This window comes from Penicillium chrysogenum (genome assembly GCF_028827035.1).
Source record: "Penicillium chrysogenum strain IBT 35668 chromosome Unknown utg000004l_segment0_segment0, whole genome shotgun sequence".
NCBI lineage: Eukaryota > Fungi > Ascomycota > Eurotiomycetes > Eurotiales > Aspergillaceae > Penicillium > Penicillium chrysogenum.
The window spans coordinates 5,970,563-5,995,101 of record NW_026622752.1 but is presented as its reverse complement, the minus strand read 5'-3'; the positions used below and the strand labels follow the sequence as shown (position 1 = coordinate 5,995,101).

The 24,539-nt window shown below is 48.3% G+C and overlaps 10 protein-coding genes across 10 annotated transcripts; 4 read left to right on the top strand and 6 right to left on the bottom strand.

Annotated features, from left to right (window-relative positions):
* Positions 1–402: 402 nt before the first annotated feature.
* Positions 403–928, top strand: N7489_008220 (uncharacterized protein; the record flags this gene model as incomplete). Its single annotated transcript, XM_056713970.1, has 2 exons — positions 403–519; positions 590–928. 2 exons carry the CDS (start codon positions 403–405, stop codon positions 926–928), a joined length of 456 nt encoding a protein of 151 aa, XP_056567685.1.
* A 1,425-nt stretch (positions 929–2,353) lies between these two features.
* N7489_008219 (uncharacterized protein) lies at positions 2,354–3,211 on the bottom strand (the record flags this gene model as incomplete). The annotated part of the gene is made up of 1 exon (XM_056713969.1): positions 2,354–3,211. The coding sequence occupies one exon, from the start codon at positions 3,209–3,211 to the stop codon at positions 2,354–2,356; it is 858 nt and encodes a 285-aa protein (XP_056567684.1).
* Positions 3,212–4,340: 1,129 nt separating this feature from the next.
* On the top strand, positions 4,341–6,137 carry N7489_008218 (BCS1 and AAA domain-containing protein; the record flags this gene model as incomplete). Its single annotated transcript, XM_056713968.1, has 1 exon — positions 4,341–6,137. One exon carries the CDS (start codon positions 4,341–4,343, stop codon positions 6,135–6,137), a length of 1,797 nt encoding a protein of 598 aa, XP_056567683.1.
* A 429-nt stretch (positions 6,138–6,566) lies between these two features.
* Positions 6,567–7,675, bottom strand: N7489_008217 (glycoside hydrolase family 43 protein; the record flags this gene model as incomplete). Its single annotated transcript, XM_056713967.1, has 2 exons — positions 6,567–7,241; positions 7,355–7,675. The coding sequence occupies 2 exons, from the start codon at positions 7,673–7,675 to the stop codon at positions 6,567–6,569; spliced, it is 996 nt and encodes a 331-aa protein (XP_056567682.1).
* Positions 7,676–10,874: 3,199 nt separating this feature from the next.
* N7489_008216 (glycoside hydrolase family 31 protein) lies at positions 10,875–13,109 on the bottom strand (the record flags this gene model as incomplete). Its single annotated transcript, XM_056713966.1, has 1 exon — positions 10,875–13,109. One exon carries the CDS (start codon positions 13,107–13,109, stop codon positions 10,875–10,877), a length of 2,235 nt encoding a protein of 744 aa, XP_056567681.1.
* A 1,053-nt stretch (positions 13,110–14,162) lies between these two features.
* N7489_008215 (SNG1 family protein) lies at positions 14,163–15,701 on the top strand (the record flags this gene model as incomplete). Its single annotated transcript, XM_056713965.1, has 1 exon — positions 14,163–15,701. One exon carries the CDS (start codon positions 14,163–14,165, stop codon positions 15,699–15,701), a length of 1,539 nt encoding a protein of 512 aa, XP_056567680.1.
* Positions 15,702–16,279: 578 nt separating this feature from the next.
* On the top strand, positions 16,280–17,527 carry N7489_008214 (uncharacterized protein; the record flags this gene model as incomplete). The annotated part of the gene is made up of 4 exons (XM_056713964.1): positions 16,280–16,482; positions 16,540–16,802; positions 16,867–16,944; positions 17,049–17,527. The coding sequence occupies 4 exons, from the start codon at positions 16,280–16,282 to the stop codon at positions 17,525–17,527; spliced, it is 1,023 nt and encodes a 340-aa protein (XP_056567679.1).
* Positions 17,528–18,750: 1,223 nt separating this feature from the next.
* On the bottom strand, positions 18,751–19,959 carry N7489_008213 (uncharacterized protein; the record flags this gene model as incomplete). Its single annotated transcript, XM_056713963.1, has 1 exon — positions 18,751–19,959. The coding sequence occupies one exon, from the start codon at positions 19,957–19,959 to the stop codon at positions 18,751–18,753; it is 1,209 nt and encodes a 402-aa protein (XP_056567678.1).
* A 2,122-nt stretch (positions 19,960–22,081) lies between these two features.
* N7489_008212 (uncharacterized protein) lies at positions 22,082–22,717 on the bottom strand (the record flags this gene model as incomplete). The annotated part of the gene is made up of 1 exon (XM_056713962.1): positions 22,082–22,717. The coding sequence occupies one exon, from the start codon at positions 22,715–22,717 to the stop codon at positions 22,082–22,084; it is 636 nt and encodes a 211-aa protein (XP_056567677.1).
* Positions 22,718–23,624: 907 nt separating this feature from the next.
* N7489_008211 (RibD family protein) lies at positions 23,625–24,458 on the bottom strand (the record flags this gene model as incomplete). The annotated part of the gene is made up of 1 exon (XM_056713961.1): positions 23,625–24,458. The coding sequence occupies one exon, from the start codon at positions 24,456–24,458 to the stop codon at positions 23,625–23,627; it is 834 nt and encodes a 277-aa protein (XP_056567676.1).
* Positions 24,459–24,539: the final 81 nt, after the last annotated feature.

Below are 24,539 nucleotides of genomic sequence, written 5' to 3'. Positions count from 1 at the left end.
GTAAAGGAAAGAGGCTATATACTTTGTAGAAGAGAGACAAACGGCCCAAGATCTGATAAAGCCAGTGCAAACATTCGAGCATTCACTTCAACCTTCACATCACCTTCGCTTCAACCTTTACTTCACCTTCACTCCAACTTTCAACCTTCAACCTTCACTTCAACACCCACTTCAATCTTGACCTGAACCTTCACTTCAACATTTACTTCTTCCTTTCTTCCATATCGCGCCACTTCCCTGACCCAGTTGTAACGACTTATTTTACCTATGTACCACACCCCTGTGAGTTAGTCACAACAAGCGTCACCCGTCCTTAGTTCATCAAGGATTATCCAGAACTGAAATAATTCTAACTAATAACAATCGGACAGCCCAGGAGATACTTGGCCCATGCTGAACACCATGGCTCAGGAGCGCAGCTTCCAGGAAATGCTCCACCAAGAACGGGACATTCACTGCACCGAGAATGTCCCCGCCACTGCCATTCCGCTATCTACACTGAAGCCAACCGACACACTGGTGACGACATACAAGAAGATGGACAGACTGGCTGCTTGTCAAAGAAGGCAAAAGTGCTGTCCATAAAAAGGCCATAGAAGTTCAGTGGGACGCTATCACCGACGCAAAGCAAACAATGACTGCTCTCGAGATCGATCAGTATGAAGGTTACATTTGTGGTGCTGCTATGCCCACTATTGACTGGGCCACGAGACGGGAGTCTACGATTCTACGGGGACCCGGGGACCCGGGGCTAGTCACTTCGACCGAGAACTACATGCAATCATACAAATGTACCGGAAACCCGCGAATTAGCCCCGCAAATGCAACTTGGTTCATGACCAACTTTGCATGGGCAATGCCTCTTGTGAATGCAGTGATCAAGGTGCTAGAGCTATCCACTGCCGTAACGACAAACGATATTTCATAGATAGAGCGGGCTAACTTTATAGGTTAATCTGTTCATATGCACGCAAGGTCGGTCTATGTCGGCGCAGAATGTATTGTATTGGCCTGTGGTTCTATAGCCTCTTGCAATATTCACTTGGGACTCGGCCAAGACTTCCCTATCGTTTAATTTCCCTGGTTTGGGATAATTGGTCTCTGATGTGTGCGTTACTCCATATTTTATTTACGTTTATACAGGTAGCCTTGTGGATACCAAAGCAAGTTCTATGGGCTCTTGTGGGTAGCACCCTCGGCGAAAGGTTAAGTTTCAGTTTCCACGAAAGAAAAGTCATGCAAATAGACCATGTACATATCCACCGTCCAAGGTGAATGAAGAGGAGCTCAGTTATAAATCTCCAAAGCTGGAGAGTTAGCCCAAGCATTGCCCAAGCATTGCCAAGGCTGGGCCGAATGTTACTTGGAGGCAGTTTGGTACTCTACAACATACATAGGGACTATACACGCTAAGGAAATGACCCACGTCAAATGAAAATCCCCCTTTCCAACACCTGAACTCCCCCTCTACCCTTTCTACCCCGTTCCTTTCAACTCTCCTTTTCTCTCCACGCAATTTTGCATCATGGAAGCGAAAACCCCTTCCGGTCCCTCTCCTGGATTGGCTCAAAAAGGGCGGCCTAGATCAGACCACCCTCTGGGGCGCGTATTAGAACCTCTTGGGTTCTATAGACATCCAGTCTTGTATGCCCTCTTCTCTAACCTTAGCTGCTACCTGCTAACCCGAACTGTGGAGGTTCACACTTTTTCTTTTCGCATTTTTCTATCTATTTACTTACGTCTGTCGCCAATACTGTGATGCTGATTCGTGCCGTTATTACCGCTGGAATATGATGTCTGTTTTATCGCTCTTCATGTTTACTTATGCGATGTGGGGTCAGGGCGTTCAAAAGCTTGCGGCGGAGCGCAGGCAACGAGATGAGCATGCGTCGCAAGGTGAGAAAACACCGGTGTCTGCCTCTTGAAACAGAGAATGGAAGAAAGATCTGGGACTCGAAAGTACCGAATGGTATGGCTTATGTTGTGGATCGATGATTTATTTTCTTGTTATAAGCGAAAGAAGTAGGCGCTCATAGGATACTATTAGCTAAATACACTCTTCGCTCGAAATCACGGGCATTTCCTAATACATAGGCACCCGCACCTCTGCCGAGGTGTATATGGATTATTTGGCTATTAATATGGCCACGGCTATAAAAGGAGTCGAAAGAGAGTACATGCCTTGGGTTTTCAATATTTTCTACCTGCAGTAAGTCTCAATCATCCAACTCTTTCATTTGTAGAGTTTGTTCATCATCAGAGAAGCACAGAGCCATAGGGCAAGTAATTTGAAAGACAGTTAGCGGACATTTGAGCAGCAGACCCAGATTCTAGGGTACGAGTCGACATCCGACTATTCCTTAGCCCTAGGAAACCCCTTACCCTTTGCTGCCTCCTTAGACCTCGCAGCCTTTTTCTCGATCACACGGAGGCGAGCCTCAATAACACGACAGGTTGACTCAGTAATGTCCATCACCCAGTTCAGTCTTATGTGCTTCTCTCCCAGAGTATGATCCAATTCCAGCCGACGCTCTCTCTTCTCCAGGAGACCCGTAGTAACCTGGACAATGTTGCGGGCTGTTTCCAATTCCGCGAGCTCCATCTCAGTGAGTCCTTCTCGGTCACGGACGTACTTCCGCTGCGCAGACCCTACCAGCACGACTGCCTCAATAAGAGGGAGCATGTAGCCGAAATTGGACATGAACCAGTATGCGCTAATGGGGGTGATGCGCGGGTCGTCGTAGATTTCTCGGATGGCGAGAACTTGCTTTGTGAAGTGAGATTCTTCGTGCCGGGGAAGCCCGACGGGTTTACTACTGTTCTTCCACTCGACGGTTTTACGACTGTTCTCCCAGTCGACAGTGGGCACGACAACACCGCCGATCCAGGCGTTGTATTGCCTCAACTCGGCAGGAAGCATTTTGTCCTTTGCCTCGGCGATGGGGTCGCGCTGTTTGTGTAGGGCCTTTGCGTAGTTAGTGTGGATGGCAAGGCTCTTGTCTTCTCTGACAAGGTCTGCCAATTTCTCCAACTTTCTGTAAGCTTGTACTAGTTTGTCCGTTGGCTCGGGTGTCGATAGGAAGGTGGTTGTGTCAGTGAGGTTCTCGGTGAAGTCGATCCGACATGGACTTGGGCCGAACCTTTCCTCGAAGCTGCATTTCAGAGGCGTTGTACGAGGGGTGGACTCGGAAGTAGGCTGATCTATGGACATGTCGGGCCATCTATTTCTCATCGCTTGCATTTTTTCCATTCCCTGTTTGATGAGTTGGAGATGGACCATGCTTGTCGTGGCTGACTTACACAAGTTTTGGTATGAACCGATAGAAGATGGTGGTGCAGTGGCCACTGAAAGGGTGGCTTTGGAAGTATGAGCAGAGAGGGATAGAGGATGAAGTGGAGGGAGTTGTTGTATACTTGTTTGCTTTTGTGCGAGGTGAAATCACAAACAACCTATCCAGCAATCAGCGATGTTTGGATAACGGAAACTAGGATATATGGCGAGTAGACGCTAATAAAGTTCGATGTGTAGAAGTGACTTCGAGGTGGGAAATATATATTAGCATGGTAGGTACAGGTAAGTATATTGTTGCTCTTAATAAGATGAGACTATTGATAGGCATATAAATAGAATCAAGAAATAAATAAATGAATGCATCTATGAACTTGTAGAGCGTTGTACGTTAGATGGTATTCGACTTAAGGGTTGGCAGGAATACCAATCTAGGCAATATTGAGGTTGTTGGGTTGATTGACTTCTATAAAGGAAAACGGCAAGTCTTTCCATCAACCAGCCAAGTGGCCGAGCAGTAACTCAGCCATCATATCTTCCTTGGTCTAGTGGTGATGATTTCCGCTTGTCATTAACACCGATAAGCGCGGGAGACCGGGGTTCGATTCCCCGAGGGAGAGATTTCTTTTTGCACTTTTTTTTTGCACTTCTGCTTCCTAAATTCCTTTTTTAATATTAATTTTGATACGGTTAAACAAACACATGTGACTTTGGCGATTTCCAACCCCACACATGTAGTGGAAATGGCACCGCAGCGATCTGCAGAGATAATGAGTCAGGTCCAGGCAGCCGCAGGCAGCCCAATCCAATCCAATCCACAACTCCGCCTGTCCCAACGGAGTGCCCGCGTCAGGCGCATCTCAGGCTCAGCTCGGCGCGTTCCAGTGCCCGAGCGGGACAGGCCAACACATGAGGCTCTTCAGCTAAGTTCCTCGAGACCTATAAAAAGCTCGCATGTCCTTCAAACTCTGCTAGTAAGGGTTCTTCTCCCCTTTCCTCCTATCCTATTACTTGCAAACCCAGTCGTTTGGGATTTTGAGGTCTGCCGACTATGAATGACAACCAGACTATTCCCACTGCCACGGGGCCGTTGTCCACAACGGACACGGCCATGTTGGAGGTCCTAGTACCCGGCTATGGCTTCATATCACGCATATTGATGTCCTACCTCAATTTCGACGTCAGCGCCTACCTGCAAGTCCTAGTTAGCTTTGCTGTCTTTAGCGCGACTGCTCGATACGTTTTCCTCATCGTTTGGGAGCACTTCAATGAGCTATTCGTGTCAAGAGCCGAGATTCGCCTAGACGATGAGACGTTCCAGTATTTGATGTTCTGGATCTCGCGCCAGCCACATATGAAAAATACAAACCGATTCGTCGCGGGCACCAAAACCAACAGTTACTGGAGCGAAAACGAATCAGACGAGGAGCTTGACGAAGACGAAGACGAGACTTTCAACGGTGAGAAAGATGCTTCGTTCGATTCGTACTGGGCCAAGGTCACCACCCGGGACAAATACAAGAAGATACAATTCACTCCCTCGGAAGGCTGCCATTACTTCTGGTACAAGAACCGTCCGCTCATGCTCGAGCGCGAACACCGGGACGGTGGTATGTGGTACGTAATGAACAACGAGCGGATCTTCCTATCGTCTCTTGGTCGGAATCCGACGATTCTGAAAACACTGCTAGCCGAGGCACAGCAGGCGTATGTTGAGCGCGACAAGAACCGCACGGTAATCTACCGCGGCTCGCGGCTTGGTGCTGGCCAATCTTTCAACTGGTATCGGTGCATGGCCCGGTTACCGCGTCCTCTTTCTACCGTGATTCTTGACCAGGAGCAAAAGCAAGACTTCCTCGATGATATAAAGGAGTACCTGCACCCCCGTACACGGCGCTGGTACACAAACCGCGGAATCCCGTATCGACGCGGATACCTTCTACACGGTCCTCCGGGAACGGGCAAGACGAGTCTGTGCTTTGCGGCTGCCGGAATCCTTGGATTGAAGCTCTACTTGCTTAATTTGAATTCCACGGCCTTGGACGAGGAGAGTTTGTCGTTGCTGTTCTCGGAACTACCACGCCGATGCATTGTCCTGCTTGAAGATATCGACTCAGCAGGTGTTACAGAGGCTCGGGCCGCCGCATCAGCGTCTACTTCAGATTCCCCCGCCAAGGATGGCACCCCTAAGGATGGCGCCGTCGAAGTGGATAGCACAGCCGACAAAGACACGAAAAAAGGGGGAATTACGCTCTCGGGACTTCTGAACGTGATTGATGGCGTTGCAGCCAGTGAGGGCCGCATCCTCATTATGACTACCAACCACGTGGAAAAGCTCGACCCGGCTCTCCTTCGTCCTGGCCGTGTGGACATGAAGATTACCTTTGGGCACGCAAGCGAAGCAGATATCAAGGAGCTTTTCACCTCGATCTACGGGGCGAAGAACAATGACATTGCTGGAGCCCCAACATCCCACAACAACGGTTCAGCCAAGTTGCCGACAACCGGCGTTGTTGGTGACATTGCCAAGGCAAAGGGTGAGATTGTCCAAGACTCCGGGGAGTGTAATGGAGGGGTGAGAAAGGGCAAGGAAAAAGACCTGCAGAGTCTTGTATCCCTCCGATCCCGCATTTCCGACTTGGCGTCTGAGTTTGCTGCTGTTGTTCCGTGTGGCGAGTTTACAGCTGCGGAGATCCAGGGATACCTTCTCAATCACAAGGAGACACCCGAGGTAGCCATCCAGGGTGCATCGGAGTGGGTGCAAACTGCACGGGATAAGAAGCGTGCTAGTGAAGGACAGGGAGGGCCTGAGGGAGAAGCCAAAGGAGAGGGAAAGGATAAATCTTAGGTGCATGCAGGCATGCCTAGAACGATACGACGATACGATATACGGAATTCCATTTCTAGATAATATAATTCTCGTACAATTTATGTGCGATCAGGATATTACTTCCCCGAAGATTGACCCAAATTTGCTGTACTTAGTATTTATGTGCTTCTGTCAGTTGCTGTTCCAATGGCATCTTTCCCTATAGTTCTTTGGACGAAAGAGTAACATGGTACTATGCTCTAGACAATCCAAAAGGTATTATATAATTGAAATTGCAAAGCAGTATATCATTGCTAGGCCATATTGCATGCGACCTCGAACCGGGGTATATATATCAACCGAAGCAGCCAGACTTCATAAAAAGTCCGAACGCAAGCCAAAGTCCAGCACAAATGATCAAATCGGGCCAGAAAAAAAGAAAAAAGAACAAAGAAAAATGCAAATCCCTCAAGCAATCGAAGCCGTGTTCCCCTCAATAATCACATCAGCCACATACATACACCTACTAGTCCTCTCCTCTGTACAGAACCCATGGAACAACATCCGATCCCCACAACCGCAAACATTCCCCCCACCAGGCGAGATCAACCCAGTCTTAGCAGCATTAATCAAAGGAACATTGGTCTTAGTATAAGGCCCAGTAATGCTCTTCGCAGTAGCATAGCGCACATCATAAAGCGGGTCGGTAAAGCAATGAGTCGAATAGAACAAAAAGTACGTATCACCATGGAGTATCAAATTCGGCGCCTCAACAAGGGGACCATCACCGTCAGCAGTATTACGATCGAGGATCTGCACCGCATCCCCGATAGGCGTGACGCCATCGGCGCCAACCTTCTGCAGCAAGATGGGCGTTGAAACAAGCGGCTCGACGCCGTTGTTGCAGTCGCCGCCGTTGCCGATGCTGTTGCCGTCGACTTTGAAGACGACGTACCGGCTGCCGTCTTTGTCTTTGAAGCCGGCTGGGTCGATGGACCCGCCCCGATCGAGTCGGCAGGATAGGGGCGTGTTGCTGGGTACGTAGGGTCCTGCTGGGTGGTCTGCGATGGCTGTGCCGACGCAGTGGTGGCGAAGGTATGATTTTGCTTCGCCAGAGTAGTACATAACGTACTTCCCATCGTCCTGGGGGGTAATTAGTTATTTGTTTTGGTTATTTTTTAGTTGGGGTTGGGTAGGGTTGTTGTTGTTTTGACTTTTTTTTTTATATTTTCTTTTCGGAGGCCGAGAAAACTTACTCTCATCACAACATCTGGAGCCCAATGGTCATTCTCAGTTTCCCATGTTGACAACGTGGGGAGGGCTTCAACATCGAGGAGCGTCCATGTTTTGAAGTTATCGGAGACGGCGACTTGGACCCGCTTTCCGTTACCGTTGGTGCCGAAAGCGTACCATTTGTTGTCGGCCGCTTTCATGAAGCTGGGATCTGGGAAATTGGTATTCAGACCTAGCCAGGCACCCTTTGCTCGTTTTTCGAATAAAGGCGAGCTGAGGACGGCGGGAAGGAGGGACAGGGTCACTAGAGCCCATGTAGACGTGGATTTCATGGAGGACCACATATTGGACGAATTATCAACACAATGAAGTCTGAAAGGATAAAGTCGCTGATCATGTAGATCAAAACTATTCAGAGCAAGGGAGGTATGTCCTTCTTATATGTGGATTTGACCGCTATTGTCCGAATGTAGGGGAACAGAGTCCGCATTCGAATGAGGGTACCAAGAGAACCGAAGTAAGGCCACATGCTGGGCGTCTGCTTGGCTTCCGAGGGGTAGAGTAACTCCGAGTAGGTGAGAGGAAAGTCCGTGAAAGAAACATAATAGCCGCAACGCCTGATATAGAGATCTATCAGCTGGTACGGGGGGCCGGAGAAGGGTAATCTGAGCCATCCAGTCATGAGCGAGCTCGCTGGCACTTCGTGCTTTTTTTCCCTAAATTATTATTATAAATTATTATTTCTTTTTAGCGGAACCCAATTATCGGGCTGCACTATAGAGTACTTGAAAGTTAAAAGGTATCAACCTCGGGAGGACGCTGGGAGGCGTCTTCATGGCTTGCAAATGAAAGAGTGGCTTGACCATTTGGGAACTATAAAAGTAAAGAGAAACAAAAGAAACAAAAGCAGACATGATAAAGCAACCTGATACTTCAGAAGAACCTTGGGAAGGTATTTTTCTTCCAAATCTCCCGCCATGGAGGGTTCCGACCATATGCCCAAGGCACAAAGGATAAAGTTTTTTTTCAGCGTCGGAAGATTGCTTTATTTGAGTCTAGACTCTGATTCTGAAAAGAACCGGATATCCCTAGATAACTGGAGGATGACAGGGTGAGTGCCATGTGAATCCAAGCTGCTGGATTTAGTTTTTGCGACGATTAGATTTGCCAGTATGGCTGCATACAATATGTAATAGGCCCACCTTGAAGTCAGACTGAGATCAGCCGTGCAAAGTCACGATTCAGTAGATATTAGGCTGGAAGATCCCCTATTAGACTTGTGGGGTTGACTAGGGTTGGGGACTAGGGAGATGAATATCAAATCGCCAAGCTCGGCCAAATGCGGCAAGGCACACTCACTGGCTTATGATCGCCGATCAAGGTCCAAGCTGTGAAATATAGTAATGTGACCTATATTGTAGTCTTAGTAATATGGGGATATCATTCTACATTGTACAACATAGGGAGTTCTCCATGGTGAACTGAAAGACCCGAAATTGCATTATGCAAGGGCGAGAATAACAGAAAGAAGTGATAGCGAAGAAAATAATCCGGAAATATGCAGCCCAAATATGATACCTCAGATAATTCCAATTTACCCCTAGCCGATATATGTTTTGCCAAGATAGGGAGAATACATATGTGCATATGCCCAGGTGTACTCCGTACATATGTTTATGTACAAAATAAGCGAAGTCTCACAAGGCACATGGCTCTCATGTGCTGGCACTGCGGTCATCAACACATGGCTGGAGTCGCACGGATTATTTATAATCTCAGCTTATAGTTGTTAAATGTTAGAACTTCCAAGGTTAGAATAAAGAGATCTTAAAAACCACCATTTAAAATGGAATCGAGATATTTTGAACTTGAAGGAAATAGAAGATAATATAGGGAATGTTCTTTCAGCAAAGTGCATGCCGGATGGATCGACCGATCTCTTACCATTCCCGGACAGTGACCATCCACATCAAATCGTAAAAAGGAGCCCTATCATTGGTACATATGTAAAGTCACAACATCGAGCTTGTTCTGTTGTCCTTTTTTACCCCGCATTATAGCGGCTGAGATGACCAAGGCCCAACCAGTCGGTGAGGACTTTCCACTCCAGGGCTGTGATGTCACCGGGGGCCATGCATCGACTAGTTCCTACGATCGGCATCGGAAGCCATGGGGCTGATGAGAATGACAACATTGAGAACCCGGGTGTCCACGATGTTGCTACTGAAAATGCGGGAGAAAATGTCTTCTGATTATCGTAAGGTGTGGTAGAAAAGCGAAAAGATGTTGTCCAAATTCATTCCCAGCAGTATCTCACGCTCCCCGCTCAAACCTAGAAAGAACAAATCATATTCAGAACCATGTCGAAGATACCAGTGGCACCTCCATAGTCCCCTTTGTGCCGTTCCACATGATGTCTGAGTCTGGCTGCCCGAAGCTAGCCAAGCCCGTTCCCTCCTTGTTATATGCATTCTTGACCATGTAGCCCTTCATAGATCTATGGACACTTCGCCTACATGCAACCGCGTTTGTGTGTGGAAAGTTGCTGTTCGGGAATTCTGTGCCACAACTGTGCCAATGTACGCCTCCCAGTTTAAACTAGGTGGCATCCAAGTCCAGACCAGTGTAGTCCATTAAGTGATTGTTGAGACAGTGTCTGTGAATCGACTCGGAAGCGCAATGGTGGCATGTAGCGCCTTCAACTGAGAAATCCCTTTTCTGGATATCAAACTGAAACCGTGTCTCTTCGGATATAGGCTTGCGGAGGCCAGGCCTGAGACATTTGGCAAGATAACACCAAGAATGCTATCCACGATATCATCGAACTCATCATAAGCCATACTACCTGGTGTAGCATCATGTTCCCTAATCTGGTAGCTGGCAAAGTGCAATAGGGCCTGTATCTGTTCCTTGGTCTCATGAAGCGTCGAGCTTGGACGGGGCTTTTCCCAAAGCTCTATGTCCCCTTTCAATAGTTTGCAGGAGGTGGTAAAGGTGGTAAATTGTCGTGACATATATAGAGAGAAGAGAAGGATGATGTTCTCTACAAACGGAGGCTGAACAGCCAGTTGAAGCCTGACAAACAAGGCATCAGAGCATCCGAGCCACTACGAATGGATTCAAGGAGAAAGCGTGGTTTATTCAATGTATACTTGTGCTGATTCCTATTACCCTACGTTCCTGTAGTTGAAAGAAGCATCTTAGGGTTAGAACTTTCGTTTTCATCGGATTATCTCTTTCAAGAATATATTAGATAGTAAAGCACGGAGTCAATTCGCTCGATTGCAACTTCGAGAGGCCCGCTCCAATTCATATCTCGCCTAGCCTAGTTGTGCCAGTCGAATAGGAAAAGGGCCAAGTTCAAGGATCTGTGTTTGACCCTTGAGTGTCATGGCTACATATATGATCGTGACAACTCAGCTATGGATGTTTACTCGTATTGATGGTTCAGCTTGATATACCAGTTGTCTGCTTATTTCGCCTTACTTGCCCACTCAAAAGAAGGAAATAAGCCACCTACCTCTTTGACTTTCTGGCTTGACTCTACGCAAAAACGCGTCCATCGACAATGTCCGCCCGAGTGCCCAGATGGAACAGCGGGATATGTTCTTTCGGTGCAGGTACAGTAACTGTCTGACCCCCTGAGTAAGTCTGATTCGACCACCAGTACGTCCATGGCTTGGAGTCATCACCGGCTGTCTGTGGCAGATACACAGACCACTCCGTAACATTCGGGATTGTAACCGGACTAACAAGCAAACGTGGACCAAACATATATTGCTGTGTGGTGATATTCGTGTTTGCACTTGTCCATCTAGCGACGTGGGGATCCGACTTCTCAAAGTCCATGTATAAGGGACGCATGATCATTCGGCCACTCTTGTGGAGTTGAGCAAAGACCGCACGGAGATACGCAGACAGCTGATATCGGAGATTGATATAAGACACAAGAATGGGTGTATTCTCAGATCCATAGGACCATGGCTCATTCGCGCAGGTGTATGCGTCCTGGAAGTCACACGTGCGGGATCCATGGGTGCGCATAAACGGCAGGAATGTTGACCACTGGAACCAGCGCACATACAGCTCGCGGTATTCTGGAGAATCGATGTTGCCACTCCACGGAACTGTTGGATCTGCCTGGAAGCCGCCTGCGTCCAGGGTCCACCAACCCCAACCGGTCGCGGCGGCGGACAATCCACTAGCAACCTGTGCGCTAAGCGTCTCCCACACCGATGTGATGTCGCCCGACCAGATCATGCTGCAGAATCGCTGAGAGCCGATGTATCCAGAACGACTCAGGGACAGGTAATTGCAGGGGGATCCCATATCTGTTGAGGTTGCATTGCGGAATCCTTCCTCGATCGCCTGCTGGTGGGCCCATGGATAGAGCTTCCCTACATTGCGCTGTGTACCCGCCGCATACAATACGTCGGGCATCGGGAACGGGAGAGACTGGATGTAGTCACTTTGGCCGTTGTTTTCATATGCTTCACCGAGCGAGCCACCGTCCGCCTGATCAATCCAGAAATTTTTGATGCCTTTGTCAAAGTAATTACGTTTCAGTGTATTCCATAGGAAGCGACGAGCTCCGGGGTTGGTGGAATCATAGTTGCGGATATATGATCCATTCCACGAATCTGTCGTACCAGGCCCGGACCGGGTAGCTGAAAGAAATCCTTGGGCCATCATTTCCAAATAGTTGACACTGTCATCTGCCACGCTGGGCCAAAGAGATGCCATCATTTCGGCGTTGGTCAGGTCTTTCACTTGCCGGGCCATCTCCGCCACATCTGGCCACAAGGCTGGATCAAGTCCCCAGTCTCCTTGATGAGCCCAAGACTGGTAGTCGATGACAATCATGGACACCGGGATCTTGCGATCGTGGAACTGCTGTGCTAATTGAATAACCTCGCTTTGGTTTTCATATCGAAGCTTGGATTGGAGGTAACCCAGGGACCAGTCAGGTGGGGTGGGCGCCCGGCCCACGAGTGCAGAGAGCCGTTGTTGAAGTGTATCGTAGTCACTGGGGTCTGATGATACAATCACATAGTCAACCACCGATGCTGCATCAGCGGTGAACCTGTTGCGCAGCGGGCCGAACTCCATACGACCGGTGGAGGCCATGTTCCAAATAAACCCATACCCTTTGTTGCTCATGAAAACCGGAGTCGGGATATGTGTGTTAAAGTTGATGAGGTCAATGGTGAGTCCTTTCTTGTTGACAAGATGATCCTGTTGGGTGCCTGTACCATATATTTGTTCTTCTGGTGTGGTACTGAAGGAGAATTCGGCGGCAAACTCGCTTCCTGGACCTGTCCAAGAGTAGTACCGCGGATTCAGTGACTTGAGTGGTGCATACTCATTAGTAAGGAGAGTCTCCGAGCCGTTAGCCTCGACTCGATAAAAGGCAAGACGATAGCCTCCGGGGCTACCACCCCATCCGGAGGTGCGAACGATCATATTCCCATTGCGCAATTCTTCTGATCGATTGCCGTTGAAAGCCGTATCAAAAGTCATTCCATGTGCCTCTCCATTCTCGGGTCCTTCAAGAGGTGGGTCGTAGACAAATCCGATCTCATGGCCAGTCGGCGCCCGGAATGGCCACGCCCGAACTCGAAAGCCATCGTATCCAAAAGGCTGCACCAAAACGGTTTCAAAACCGTGCTGCATACGAAATCCCTTTGAGGTTGGTTTGTGATAGGTGGTTTGCTGTACTGGAGAGGCCACTGAGCTAGAAGCCCAGATGGCACCGAGGGCAATCAACGCAAGCCGCATTTTTCTAGAATCTATCAATAGGCTGGTCGGACCGTGTGTTCTCGCTGCGCAATCCGTCTCTCTGTACCTCTTTAAGCAAATGGGGTATAGGATTTAGGCTGAATGTCGTGCCTTAACTCCGGAGACCCCGCGATAGACGTCATGTCCGGCGGAGGATCGACATGAATAGCTGCCATGTTGACGGGGATGGACGGGTAACGGGGAGGGGATTGGCGATGAATGTTACAAGCAAGGCATGCACAAACAAGCATCGGAGGCGAATGACCCGAGCACTGATCGGCATCCTGCAGATTCATTTACCCGAGTTTACTAGTGTGGGGTGCAATCAAAGAGGGTCAGAGTCGGGTTGGGCGGCAGGTGCAACTTCGAGACAAACCACCATCAAATCATCCCACACATACCATGCATGTAGCATCAGATAAACTCGTTCCGTCCCGCAAGACATACATAGCCTTCGTACCATACGCAGACGAAAGGACTCAATGTCTTGCTTATCAACAATCTGTTGCACTCTTCGCTATCATGGGCCTATCACCAGGGAAAATTGTGTCATCTGTCTTAGATCGAAGCGTATTTGGTGCTTGTATTTTGCGCCTCTCAGGCAAGCACGCAGTTTTGGTCATCCCTTGTCTCGAATTTGCACCTTGGTGATGCCGGAAACCCCTCGAGACTTGTTGATGAGCGGAAAAGCCGTGGATACGAGAGATCTAGAAATGGCGCCTGTGCTTTGAGACGGAGAGAGCCATGGTTCGTATGGGCAGAAGAGGTTAGAACTTGAAGCCTCAGGTGTCAATATGTCCCAAAAGGGTTAGGTGCACGTGGTTGATGTCAGCTTATCTCATCCGATCTATGCCGAGCTCGGTTTATCCGGAAACTTTCCGGCCTTTGGCGGATCCCTTCCATCGGCCATCGGGATCCATGCTAATTTACTGGCTAACCTTTCTGGCCTGATCAGATATCAAACTCATCGCAGACTGTTCCCGCATATTGTGTGAGATCCATATTACCAGGTATCTCCGGAACTGGCACAGAGCTGTCGCTCTAACAGGTCACATGCAGTTCTACCCAAAAGCGCGAGAACAGCGACCTAGCATCCACGACCCGTCTGTTATCCAGCGTCGATGGGGTGTCGTCAAGGCAGCTGCTATCAATCTTCTAATTCTTCAAATCCTGTTCCTGGGTCTATTCTGTTACATATTCGGGTCTCTCTTCCAGCAGTCTGGCCACATCCACAATATCAAAATTTTGTTCGTTGACTACGATGGCGGCGCTATAGGCGATGCAGCCCGTGCCGCGTTCCAAAAGCTGAAAGGACCCGGCTTTCCAACTTTTATCGAGCAATCTGCCTCCGTGTACCCCCAGCCTGGCTCGATTGAAGGTGCAGTCTGCGACATCAAATACTGGGGAGCGTTGTACACCACCGCAAATGCGTCCAACGCATTGAGTGCCGCATTCGCGGGTGGGCCACCTGCCTCTTCCTATGACAAGAGCGATGTTCTCACCATGGTGTGGAATGAAGTGCGCTACCCGACGGTCGTTGACTCAGCCGTCGCGAATAGCATAAAACTGCTCTCGGAAACTGCACGCGTTGAGTACTCGCAGACCAACGGTGAAATGGCTGTGCGGGGCATCAACAGCTCCGATTCTGCTGCGCTTGCAGCGTTATACGAGCCTTGGACATTGACCGACAACAATATTCTACCCACAACACAAGGATCAAGGGTTATTTACAATACCCTAGTTATCATATTGATCCTGATCCAGGAATTCTTCTTTCTGGGTACTGTTAATGGTTTATATGCTCAATTCAAGCTCTACACATCGGTGTCACCCCATCGCATGGTGATCGCGCGCCAAATCATTTCTTTGATCTACACACTCGTCGGGGCCATGTGTACAGCCGGTGCAATTTGGGCATTCCGAAGTGGCTGGGATGTCAACGGGAACCAGTTCGCACTCACTTGGCTGGTACTGTGGCTTTTTGCACATTTGACCTTCCTCGTGCTAGATGTTTTCACCATCTGGCTTCCGCCTCCCTACGTACCGATGGCGCTGATATCGTGGGTCATTTTGAATATCACTTCTATTCTCCTCCCATTTGAGTTGTCACCCGGATTCTACAAAGTGGGCTACGCCTTTCCGGCACATGCTGTCTTCCAGGTACTCATTGACATCTGGTCGTCTGGCTGCAATCCCCAACTCTATCACTCGCTACCTGTTCTCTTCGCTTACGAAGTTCTTGGTGTCACTTTGAGTTCTATCGGTGTTTATAGAAGGGCTCATTACGCATCTATCAACCAAGAGAGGGAAGAAAAGGCTTTCCATGAGCGGGTGGCGGCCACACTGGCTGAGCAACAAGACGCTCAACTCGCTGGACGGGAAACCACACGTGATGACCAAGAAAGCGAAACGTCGGAAACCGAGAGTGACGAAGGACGTGATATTCAAAGACAAGACACCGCGACATCAATCACACATCAAGCGGAGTTGGCCAACATTATAAGCCGTGAGATGTCACGGTCAAGGGTCGAACGGCCAGATACAAGCCGTGATAGCACCGGGCCATCCTTTGCCTTGGCCTACAGAGAGTGAACAGCCCGCAAGGTTATTCGCGATGGCCCAACGTTATCTCAGCACCACGATAATATGTAGATTGTACAGTAAAACTTTCTAATCCCCTTCTACTTGATAGTTATAGAAGCCCACATTTATGGACTTCTCTTCCACTTCTGTAGATAGCTTCTCAATTCGAAAGAACAGAAAGTAATCAATTATTTCCACGAATTTCGTAGGGACCATCACGACAACCGACCAGATCGGGATCTTGTCTCCGCCACTGTAGCCCTCTGCTTCCCCACTCGACTCATACCTACCTAGGTGGGTAGGCCCATCACATCCAATGGCGCACCTGCAGAAAGGCCAATCGCCTATATCTTAGCTGAGAAACGTCTGCATCGCGCCTAAAAAGAGCTTAGGGCGGCCACATCAGACTATAGTTGAATTTCTAACTGAGATTGTTGCCAAACAGCCACTCCTGAGTATGGGTCCGTGCGCGACAGGATCCTCCAACCTCCCATGATTTCCCCCTGCTCATGTATTTTGTGTCTATCCATCCGTCCATATATGAATCCACTGTTCCTTCACGATCTTGGTTTCTTCGATTTGCCTCAATGTACTCAGTCAATTTATCTGCTGCAAGGAGCTCCTTGGCCAGAAAAAAGTCGTCTATTACTCCTGGACATGTTCTTCGAGGCGCTTATTGGAACTACCGCGTTCTGGAACCCGTCAAAGGAGATAACACGCACACTTCCACCGTTTTCAAGGCCCAGGTTATTGCACATAACGCCCGCGCCGTCCCCGAAGTTCCGGAATGGTTCGTTATATTAACCATATCTAGACTCTTTTAAGGCTAACTCTGCTAACTATATAGGGCTCTGATTAAAGTAGCGTCGCCAAGTGATGAAAATGCCACTAAGAACATACAACGTGAAGTTCTGACTTATCGTCTTCCCGGTATCGCCTCGGGAAAGTGCTTCCGGAAAATGTATGATATAATCGACGACAGCACTATCGCTTTGGAATGGTTAGATACTACTCTCGCAGAGGTAGAATACCTTCCTAGCATCCGGACCTACTCCCTTATCGGGACTTTTCTAAGAGCAGCGTTCGCAAGCTGTGTCGTTCTAGAGGAACGTAGACATGTGAATACAGGTAGAATCTCTTATCTTAAAGACCTAGCATTTGCTAATTACTCCAGACTATAAACCTGCTAATATCCTACTCTCTGATATCCGGACAGATCGTGCTATCGCTAAAGTGGGAGACTTAGGGCTCGGTGAGTAACCATTCAAGATTTAACATTAAAACTAAATACTTGTCTACTTCCTATTTTGAAAGCATTTGATATACGAGATATGCCTTTTAATAACACGCTTATAGTTGTCCCGGTCGGCGAACTCTTTAACGCCCAACCGTATGCTATGCGCGCCCCTGAAGTCTTCCTAGGCAATGCGTGCACTGAGCCATCGCAGGTCTGGGCCGTTGCTGCGATGCTACTTTGCTGGATCAAGCCTGGTGTGTTAGGCGTGTGGGACAGCCCACATCCTTTGCTTAACGAGGCTTGGTCTATGGCGAAGATACAGCGCCTCTTTCCCCACTGGGAGATCCCGCCTCCTGAAATAGTGAAGGGCGATATCCTTAAAGCTGCAGTAGATTGTGCCCGATCTTTATGTAAAAAGACGCCAGAACTACTAGCGATCTTACCTTTGGACGAGGAGACAAAAAGGGTGGAGATGCCGCAGCAGCTAAGAGATCTTCTTCGTTTCATCCTGGTACCTGATCCAAAGGCAAGGCCCTCCGCCTCATCTGTGCTTGCATCGACGGAATTTGGAAGGTTTGAAAACTACGTGAACGTGTAATCTAGCCAAATTGGGGGATCGTGAGCTTTTTCAAACCCCAATCACATGATGCGCAAATCCAAACATAGGTAGCGCGTATAGAGCCCGTTTATAGCTCGGCCAGGTAATAGAATTCAAAAATATCAGTACGGACGTTACAGTCTACGCCGAAAGGCTCCATGCGAACTAAAAAAAAAGGCGATCTTTGAATAGGTGTCAAACTGGGATATGGCTCCCCATAAGCTATAAACATTAACCTTGTTTTTGTTATGGTCTAGTGGAATAATACCGCGGTTTATTCCAACAAATAGGCAATTTTCAACATTTGAACAGTTCTTCCTTGTATCTCGCAGTTGCACTAATGCAGAGAGCCTGGCGCTTTCCGGGAATCTGAGATCAGGGTGATGTATAGACGCACTCGAAACCAACTTCACCTCTCTTTCCTCCATTTCCCTTCTACTGTCATCTGGAAGGGTTGGGTGTATTCGTTTGAAACTTTACTATATTACCATATCATCTCTTAACAGGGTTGCAGTATTTACCAGACCATATGAAAATATCCGGTATCATTTTAGGTGCCTCTCACTCTTAGGTGCAATGTTCACATTTTCCTTACTACAACATATATCTGTGCTTACACCGACACTCTTTCGCCTTCGGTCATTACCATTGCTGAAAGGAAAGAAGGACGATTAGACATCAAACGGGATGATTGAGTATGGAGGCATTTCCTCTAGCCATACATATAAAATAGTATATAAAAGCCTTTAAACCCCTTAGGATAACTCGCTAATTATGTGTGAGGCTAAACCAATCAGTCCGAGCCTGACAAAGATTTTCTCCGTTAATACCCTTACTCCTCCCTGCAGAAGAAAACATCGAAATGTGCAGTTACAGCATCCGGGTTGATAATTGCGGCCATTACCATAAGAAGCTGAAACAACCTTGCAAACCTGCCAAGGCCAAGAAAGAGCCTTGCATCCCTGGGACTGGCGAAGATGCCTCAACTAGCGGGACACCTTCCTGTGGAATTAGCGGTTGTGATAAGAAGCCAGCTTTAAAACGAGAGGGACCCGGTCAGATCGTCTTCGCTTGTTTGAAACTTTCTATTTGCTGATGAGCTGACAATGCACTTAGGGGCTAGAACTGATGGCGGATTTGACGAGGATGATATTGACTGGAATTATTATTGAAGATAATTGTGAACCCTATGTTGATACCTTGACTGGAATGCTCATGCTAACTTATTGACCAGACTCCAAGCGACAAATTGCGTCAGGTATAGCCAACCTGACTTGAGAGTTATCTGCCATGAGATCGTTTGCAACATTCTTCAGCGTACAAACGAAAGGACTGTCCCTGGCATTTGAGACAAGAAGTGAAAGAAGTTTTCCGAAAGCCCATGTGTCATTCAACTGACGGATGTGGAATGTAAGGTCAAGTGGAGATATTTCGTTCCGGATTTCCGGAGCCAGCCATTGATGCGTTATACCTCCAATACCACTCACATCAATCAGAATCGCGTTACCGTCCCCATGAATGACGATATTGGAAGGCTTTAGGTCCATATGAGTCTTCTTTGCCACATGGAAACGATGTAAAGCCGTGCCAATCTGGATGGGCCACCGCTCCCAAGGGAGGTCTTTCATACGTTGCTCATCAAGTATGTTCTGCAGTGAGCCGCCGCCGTAATATTCTAGCAAGACCCCACTAATGACCCATCGCTGCCCATCTTTCATAGAGGTCGTGTATGGATCCGTAGACACTGCAAGTCCAGCAGCCTGCACAATTCCTGGTACGCCTTTGAATTCCTCAAGATTTTCCAGTTCCTTTTCCATGACTTCTGTGTCACGAGGCTGATATAAAGGGCGATTGACAACCTTAAGAATATAAGAAATCCCGAGGGCCTTGTCAATAACCCGGAAAACACCGTCTGTAACCTCTTCTTCAAATACCAGTTGTGAAGTTTTGATGGGAGGGATGGATGGAAATCGAGATATTGACGGATAGACAACTCTCCGTGCGTCTTCTCGAATCGTGAGCCTCAGTCGACTGATGAAGGTTGATATTTTTGTATCTTCGAATCCATACTTCAAAGTAAGCGTTTTTGATATGGGTGGGGCTGCCTCTTCCAGCAACACTTCAGTCACAGTATCCTTCAGCAAGGGAAGCGACCGATAGTCGATTAGTTGGATAAATTCTTGGTATCCCTCGCGTCGCTCACGTTTTCTTCTGATTTTGGTCGGCGAAGCTTTGTTGAAGTTGTAAGGAAATTCACCCGTAAACGTCACTTTTATCCACCAGCATTGATCTGAGAGATGGTATATGAATGTCTGCGAGCGAATGTCGGGTTCCGGTTTTCCCTGCGCAAGGAAATCCGTATCTTCATGGTACGATTTCAGCTCAAACGAAGGGGAAAGGCAGTGAGCAGATGAAAGTGCAGTGTCTGTCATGATAGGCGGTTTAGGATAATGTCAAGGTACAACGACATCGGTAATTGCGAGAGGTAGGCTGCAACGGGAAAGGGACGACATTATATTACCCATGGCGGTATATTGTCACGTGACCTCGTTTGCTCCTGCCATACTCTGTCATCTGTAGATAGTTCCTTCCTTCTCCACGCATCTACAGACTTTTCAGAGGACCCTAATTTCCACTGTAGTCTCTCTCTATCAGGTTATGAGCGCCTGTCTCCGAAGCCTCTGTCTCACAACAACCTTGGAAGCTTCGAATCCCCTTCTCGGCGTTAGCGTCACGCCAAGCCTGTCGAGATCCGCGGATCTCGACATCCCAGCCCCACCATCCCCTTTCTTATGCAACCAATCAGAGCTCACTATTCATCTCCTACATCTAGATCCCATCAACAGCATCTATTTGCATCGTCTCGACATCGTTTTCCGACCGTCGAAGGGACGTTCGACAAGACCGTCCATTTTTCGGACCGTTCTCACGCCGATCGCCATCACACCGTTCGTTCTCGATCCAGATCCACCCCTTCGACCGTTCGATTTCTTTTCGGCCGTCACCTTCACTATCTCGACGTTCGATTTCGCAGATTGGCCTCCATGAATAACAGAAAGCCTAATTCTTATTTACATACGAAAATGGGGGTCAAAATCTGCATTTCGAATGCTTTCGTTGCTATCTGGCTTTTCCATTTTGAGGAGGATCTGTTTAGAAATAAGACCGCCGCTCATCGTGTTGGGGTTGGTAATGCTCCCTACTGACGGTACATTCCTTTCAGAAAAGAGATTCGAGCCCTGCTGATTATCCAATAGGTATGCTGAGGAGTAACGACGTCCCCAAGATGGAAACAATCTATCACCAGCTCTTGAAACGGGTGGACCTAGTGTACGATCTGATTGTGAAGATGAAATGGCCCCAGACTGTGCGTGAACTAGCGATGCGGAGAGCGATGCAAAAACCAAAGCAAAAAAAACAAAAACATACAACAGTGAGGATTCGCTGGTGGTCACCCACCCAACTACTAACTCACCGGCGTGTGGCTTAAGTACGGCTGAGCGGACGGGAAGCCCTGTTTTCCACACCCTATGGTCGTATGTGATAGATAATGTGTGGAAGAGGATTATAGAAAGGACGGAATTTACAGTCCTACCGAGATTCTAGTTGCATTTTCTTCATTCTCATCTCCAGTATTTACTGGAGGACCCACAACATGAAGCCTCGCATGCCGTAATAACGAGTCCCCATTATGAGTCAATATATGAGCCTTGAAAGAAATTAAGGGATACTAACTGCCGATTAAATTGCTTTTGCTTATGACATGCCACGCACTTAAAAGGTCTTTCCTGTGTATGCGACCTCACATGGCGAGAAGGATGTGTCTGGTTGAAGCCGCTGTCGCGGAATGGACAATGCCGATCATTGGTGTCGGTGTTTTGTGGAGGCATCTGGTTGCAGCGCCACCGGTTACGACGGTCACGAATCACTGGCGAACATCGACCGCACAATAAGACCAATGCAAGGGACTTTAACGGCTGTCAGGGAAGATAACCATCCGGACTAAGATTGATCTGGAGATGTCTTGATCATGACATCCGCAAGGGGGAAACGAAGAAAAGGAAGTGCTGGACACACATGACGATCCGCCAATTCTCAGACAGGTCCGATTACACGGCTTTCTTTTTCTACATTTTATAATCAAACAGACGTAAAGATACTATAAAACATGGTATCGCATCTGCTTTTTCCATCATCAAGCAGGTTTCGTTGACTCTGTCAACGAATAAGACCCCCGTGATGGGTTGGTATGTGATATACCACCGGATATGAGAATCTGTTATCGACTGGGGACCCCAACACGTAGGTGGTGGTGGGCGTGGCACGATCATAAGACCATGTGTGTATAAGTATAATATTATTTACCTCTAGACCTTTTACTTCTGGTGGTCAATTTACTAGGCAGAGAACCGCGACCTGGAGCTGGTACACATGATATTCAATAGACACATTCATTTGTATTTACTCCATTTAGCTCATTTTCCACGCGTTCCCGTAATTCCATTTATGTCTGCCCTATTACGGGTCGCCTGGTGAGCTATCGTAAATCAATAATCACTTACCCGACATCCCCTTTGCCCCATATCGCTCCTCCGCAAAATCGGCTAACGGAGTAGCCCAGCCCGGACCAAGGAGCAAGCGTGCAATATAGTCATCGTCGCCAGGGTCCATCCCTCCTTCGACTTCACTAGAGCCTGCAGCAGACACTTCCGTCTCCCCATATGGCTCCTCCGGCAAATCGACTATCGGCTCAGCCCATTTCGAACCAAGGATCAACCGCGCGATATAGTTATCGTCGCTGCAATCCATCTCACTAGAGTCTGCATCAATATCCTGGTCAGTCTCTCCGTCAGCCGCGTCATCGTCTTTATCGAGAACAGTGTCAGAACAATTAGACAAGGAAGATTCAAGAATCATTCGGTCCAGAGCATCTGCAACTATAACACTGCAGTTTATGTCACTTTTGAGCAGACCGATTTGCCCGGGTAAACCTCTCCGGAGTGCGTCACACAGCTGCGTAAAACGAGCATCCTTCCCGAACTGTGCACAGATGCGTGCAAGTCGATAGATTGCGTTCAGCCTTGCAATTGCCAGCGAGCGGTTCTCCGGGTTGGATCGGAGCTCACTAATTCGACGACGGAGAGCTGTGAGCATACGCTCGTGTTGCTCACTATCATTCAGTGGCGGCATATCTGTACTGTTCTAAAAATGTCAGTAGATGTATTGGCCAGGCAGCACTCACCTAGGCATGATGGATGGATTCTAGGATCCGAATTGATCCGAGATGGGAACCAGTGATGATAAGGGCCCGATTATGTGGGCATAGGTGATATTTATCATTTTTCGGCCCTTCTATTAAAAACAAAGGCCATTGTTGTAAATAAAGAAAGGAACGATACAATGCCATTGTCGATGGTTTCTGCCATGGGGGAATGGTTCGACTGTTCCTGCAAGGCACAATACCACCTCACAAAGCTCCTGGGAAATCCAGCGGAACGAAGAGAAGACTCTAGACAACAAGACAATAAATGTGAAGGTTGAATTCATTGTTCAGCTGACGTGTGGTTTTACAATAGTGGCCTCGAAAATTAGACCCGGGTTTTAGATTCATCGTGTAGGCTCTCACGATGTAAAGCCGTGAGAACACAAGGTTTTGTTTTGAAGTTCCGATTCAATGTTTTGTACGCGACGTGGATTCTCAAAGAAAAGCACAATCAGTCCATTCAACAAGCCTTAGCGAGTCTTCCCTCGCATGGTTCGGTACAAGACCCAGGGCATTACGTATTGTCTCGGTACATGCGAATAGACCTTCCCATTGGCTTGTAGTGAGTGGGATCAACGGAACCCTTGCGATGAAACGTATAGCTGCGGAGTGAGAAACATGACATAGTAGACGAAGTACTGCACTGTTTTGTTTTAAAGTTGGCATTGTTGGGCCACAGGGTAACGGCCATAAGGTGATACATGGCTGTCAATCACTTGGTGCTTTGAGGTAGAGTGCCTCCGATGATGTATATCAAAGGGGCAAGCACTCAGCAGACGTTGCCGGTCTATGTCCGTAGGTAGACATATATCAGGGGGTCTCTCAGCCGGAAAGTTAAAGTTTTATCTGTCCACAAAGGACAACGTCCTCCCCAAATGGGTACCATTTGACATTCTTCAATCTCGCAGCGGAAATGGCATTTCCGTCATCGTCAAAGCGCCTATCAGGGGAGACGACCACGCCACCTTCACCCAGCCACGTGGGAGCAATGGTAACAATGACGCTATCCAACAAGGACATGTACTGTGGGCTCAAAAGGGATTTGATGACGTGGCCACCGCCCTCTATCATGACGCTCCGGAGACCATTGGATTTCAGGGTGACGAGCAACTCTGGCCAGACAATTTGGTGTCGGCCAGTGTGTGTCCTGACCATTTTCACCTGAATAAATCTTCCGCCGTACCTTTCCAGCAATGCTTGCTTCTCGGCGTTTGGTTTCTCAACTGCAGTGATGATCCATGGGGCACGGCCACGCCCCTCTCTGCAAAGTTGGAACAGCTTGCTATCATCTGAAAATTCCCATCGAGCTGTTGGATCAATCACAACTGGTCTAGGCTGACCATCCAAGCCCGGCCGACCATAACCCCCGACTCCACTGATTCGACAGTTCAGACCGGGATCGTCTGCCACTGCCGTACCAACGCCGATAACAATTCCGTCATGGCGAGATCGCAGATGGTGGGTCATTGCCTTGGACTGGGGGCCGGAAAGCACCGTACGTGCACCAGGGGATAAGGCCAGAGAAGAGTCGAGCGAGGTTGCGAATGTGAGTGTTGTGAAGGGCAGATCCAACTGAGGTGCCGAGCCATCCTGGGGTGGCAAGTGGGGCTCTAAGAAGGCCCGATCTGACTCTGGAAATTCCAGTGCATCTCTGGGTGCTGTGTTCATCTGGACTGTTGCGGGTTTCGTATGGTTCACTCGATAATTGCTGTTGGAGATCCGAAGACCTGAAGGTCGGCGGTGAGATCA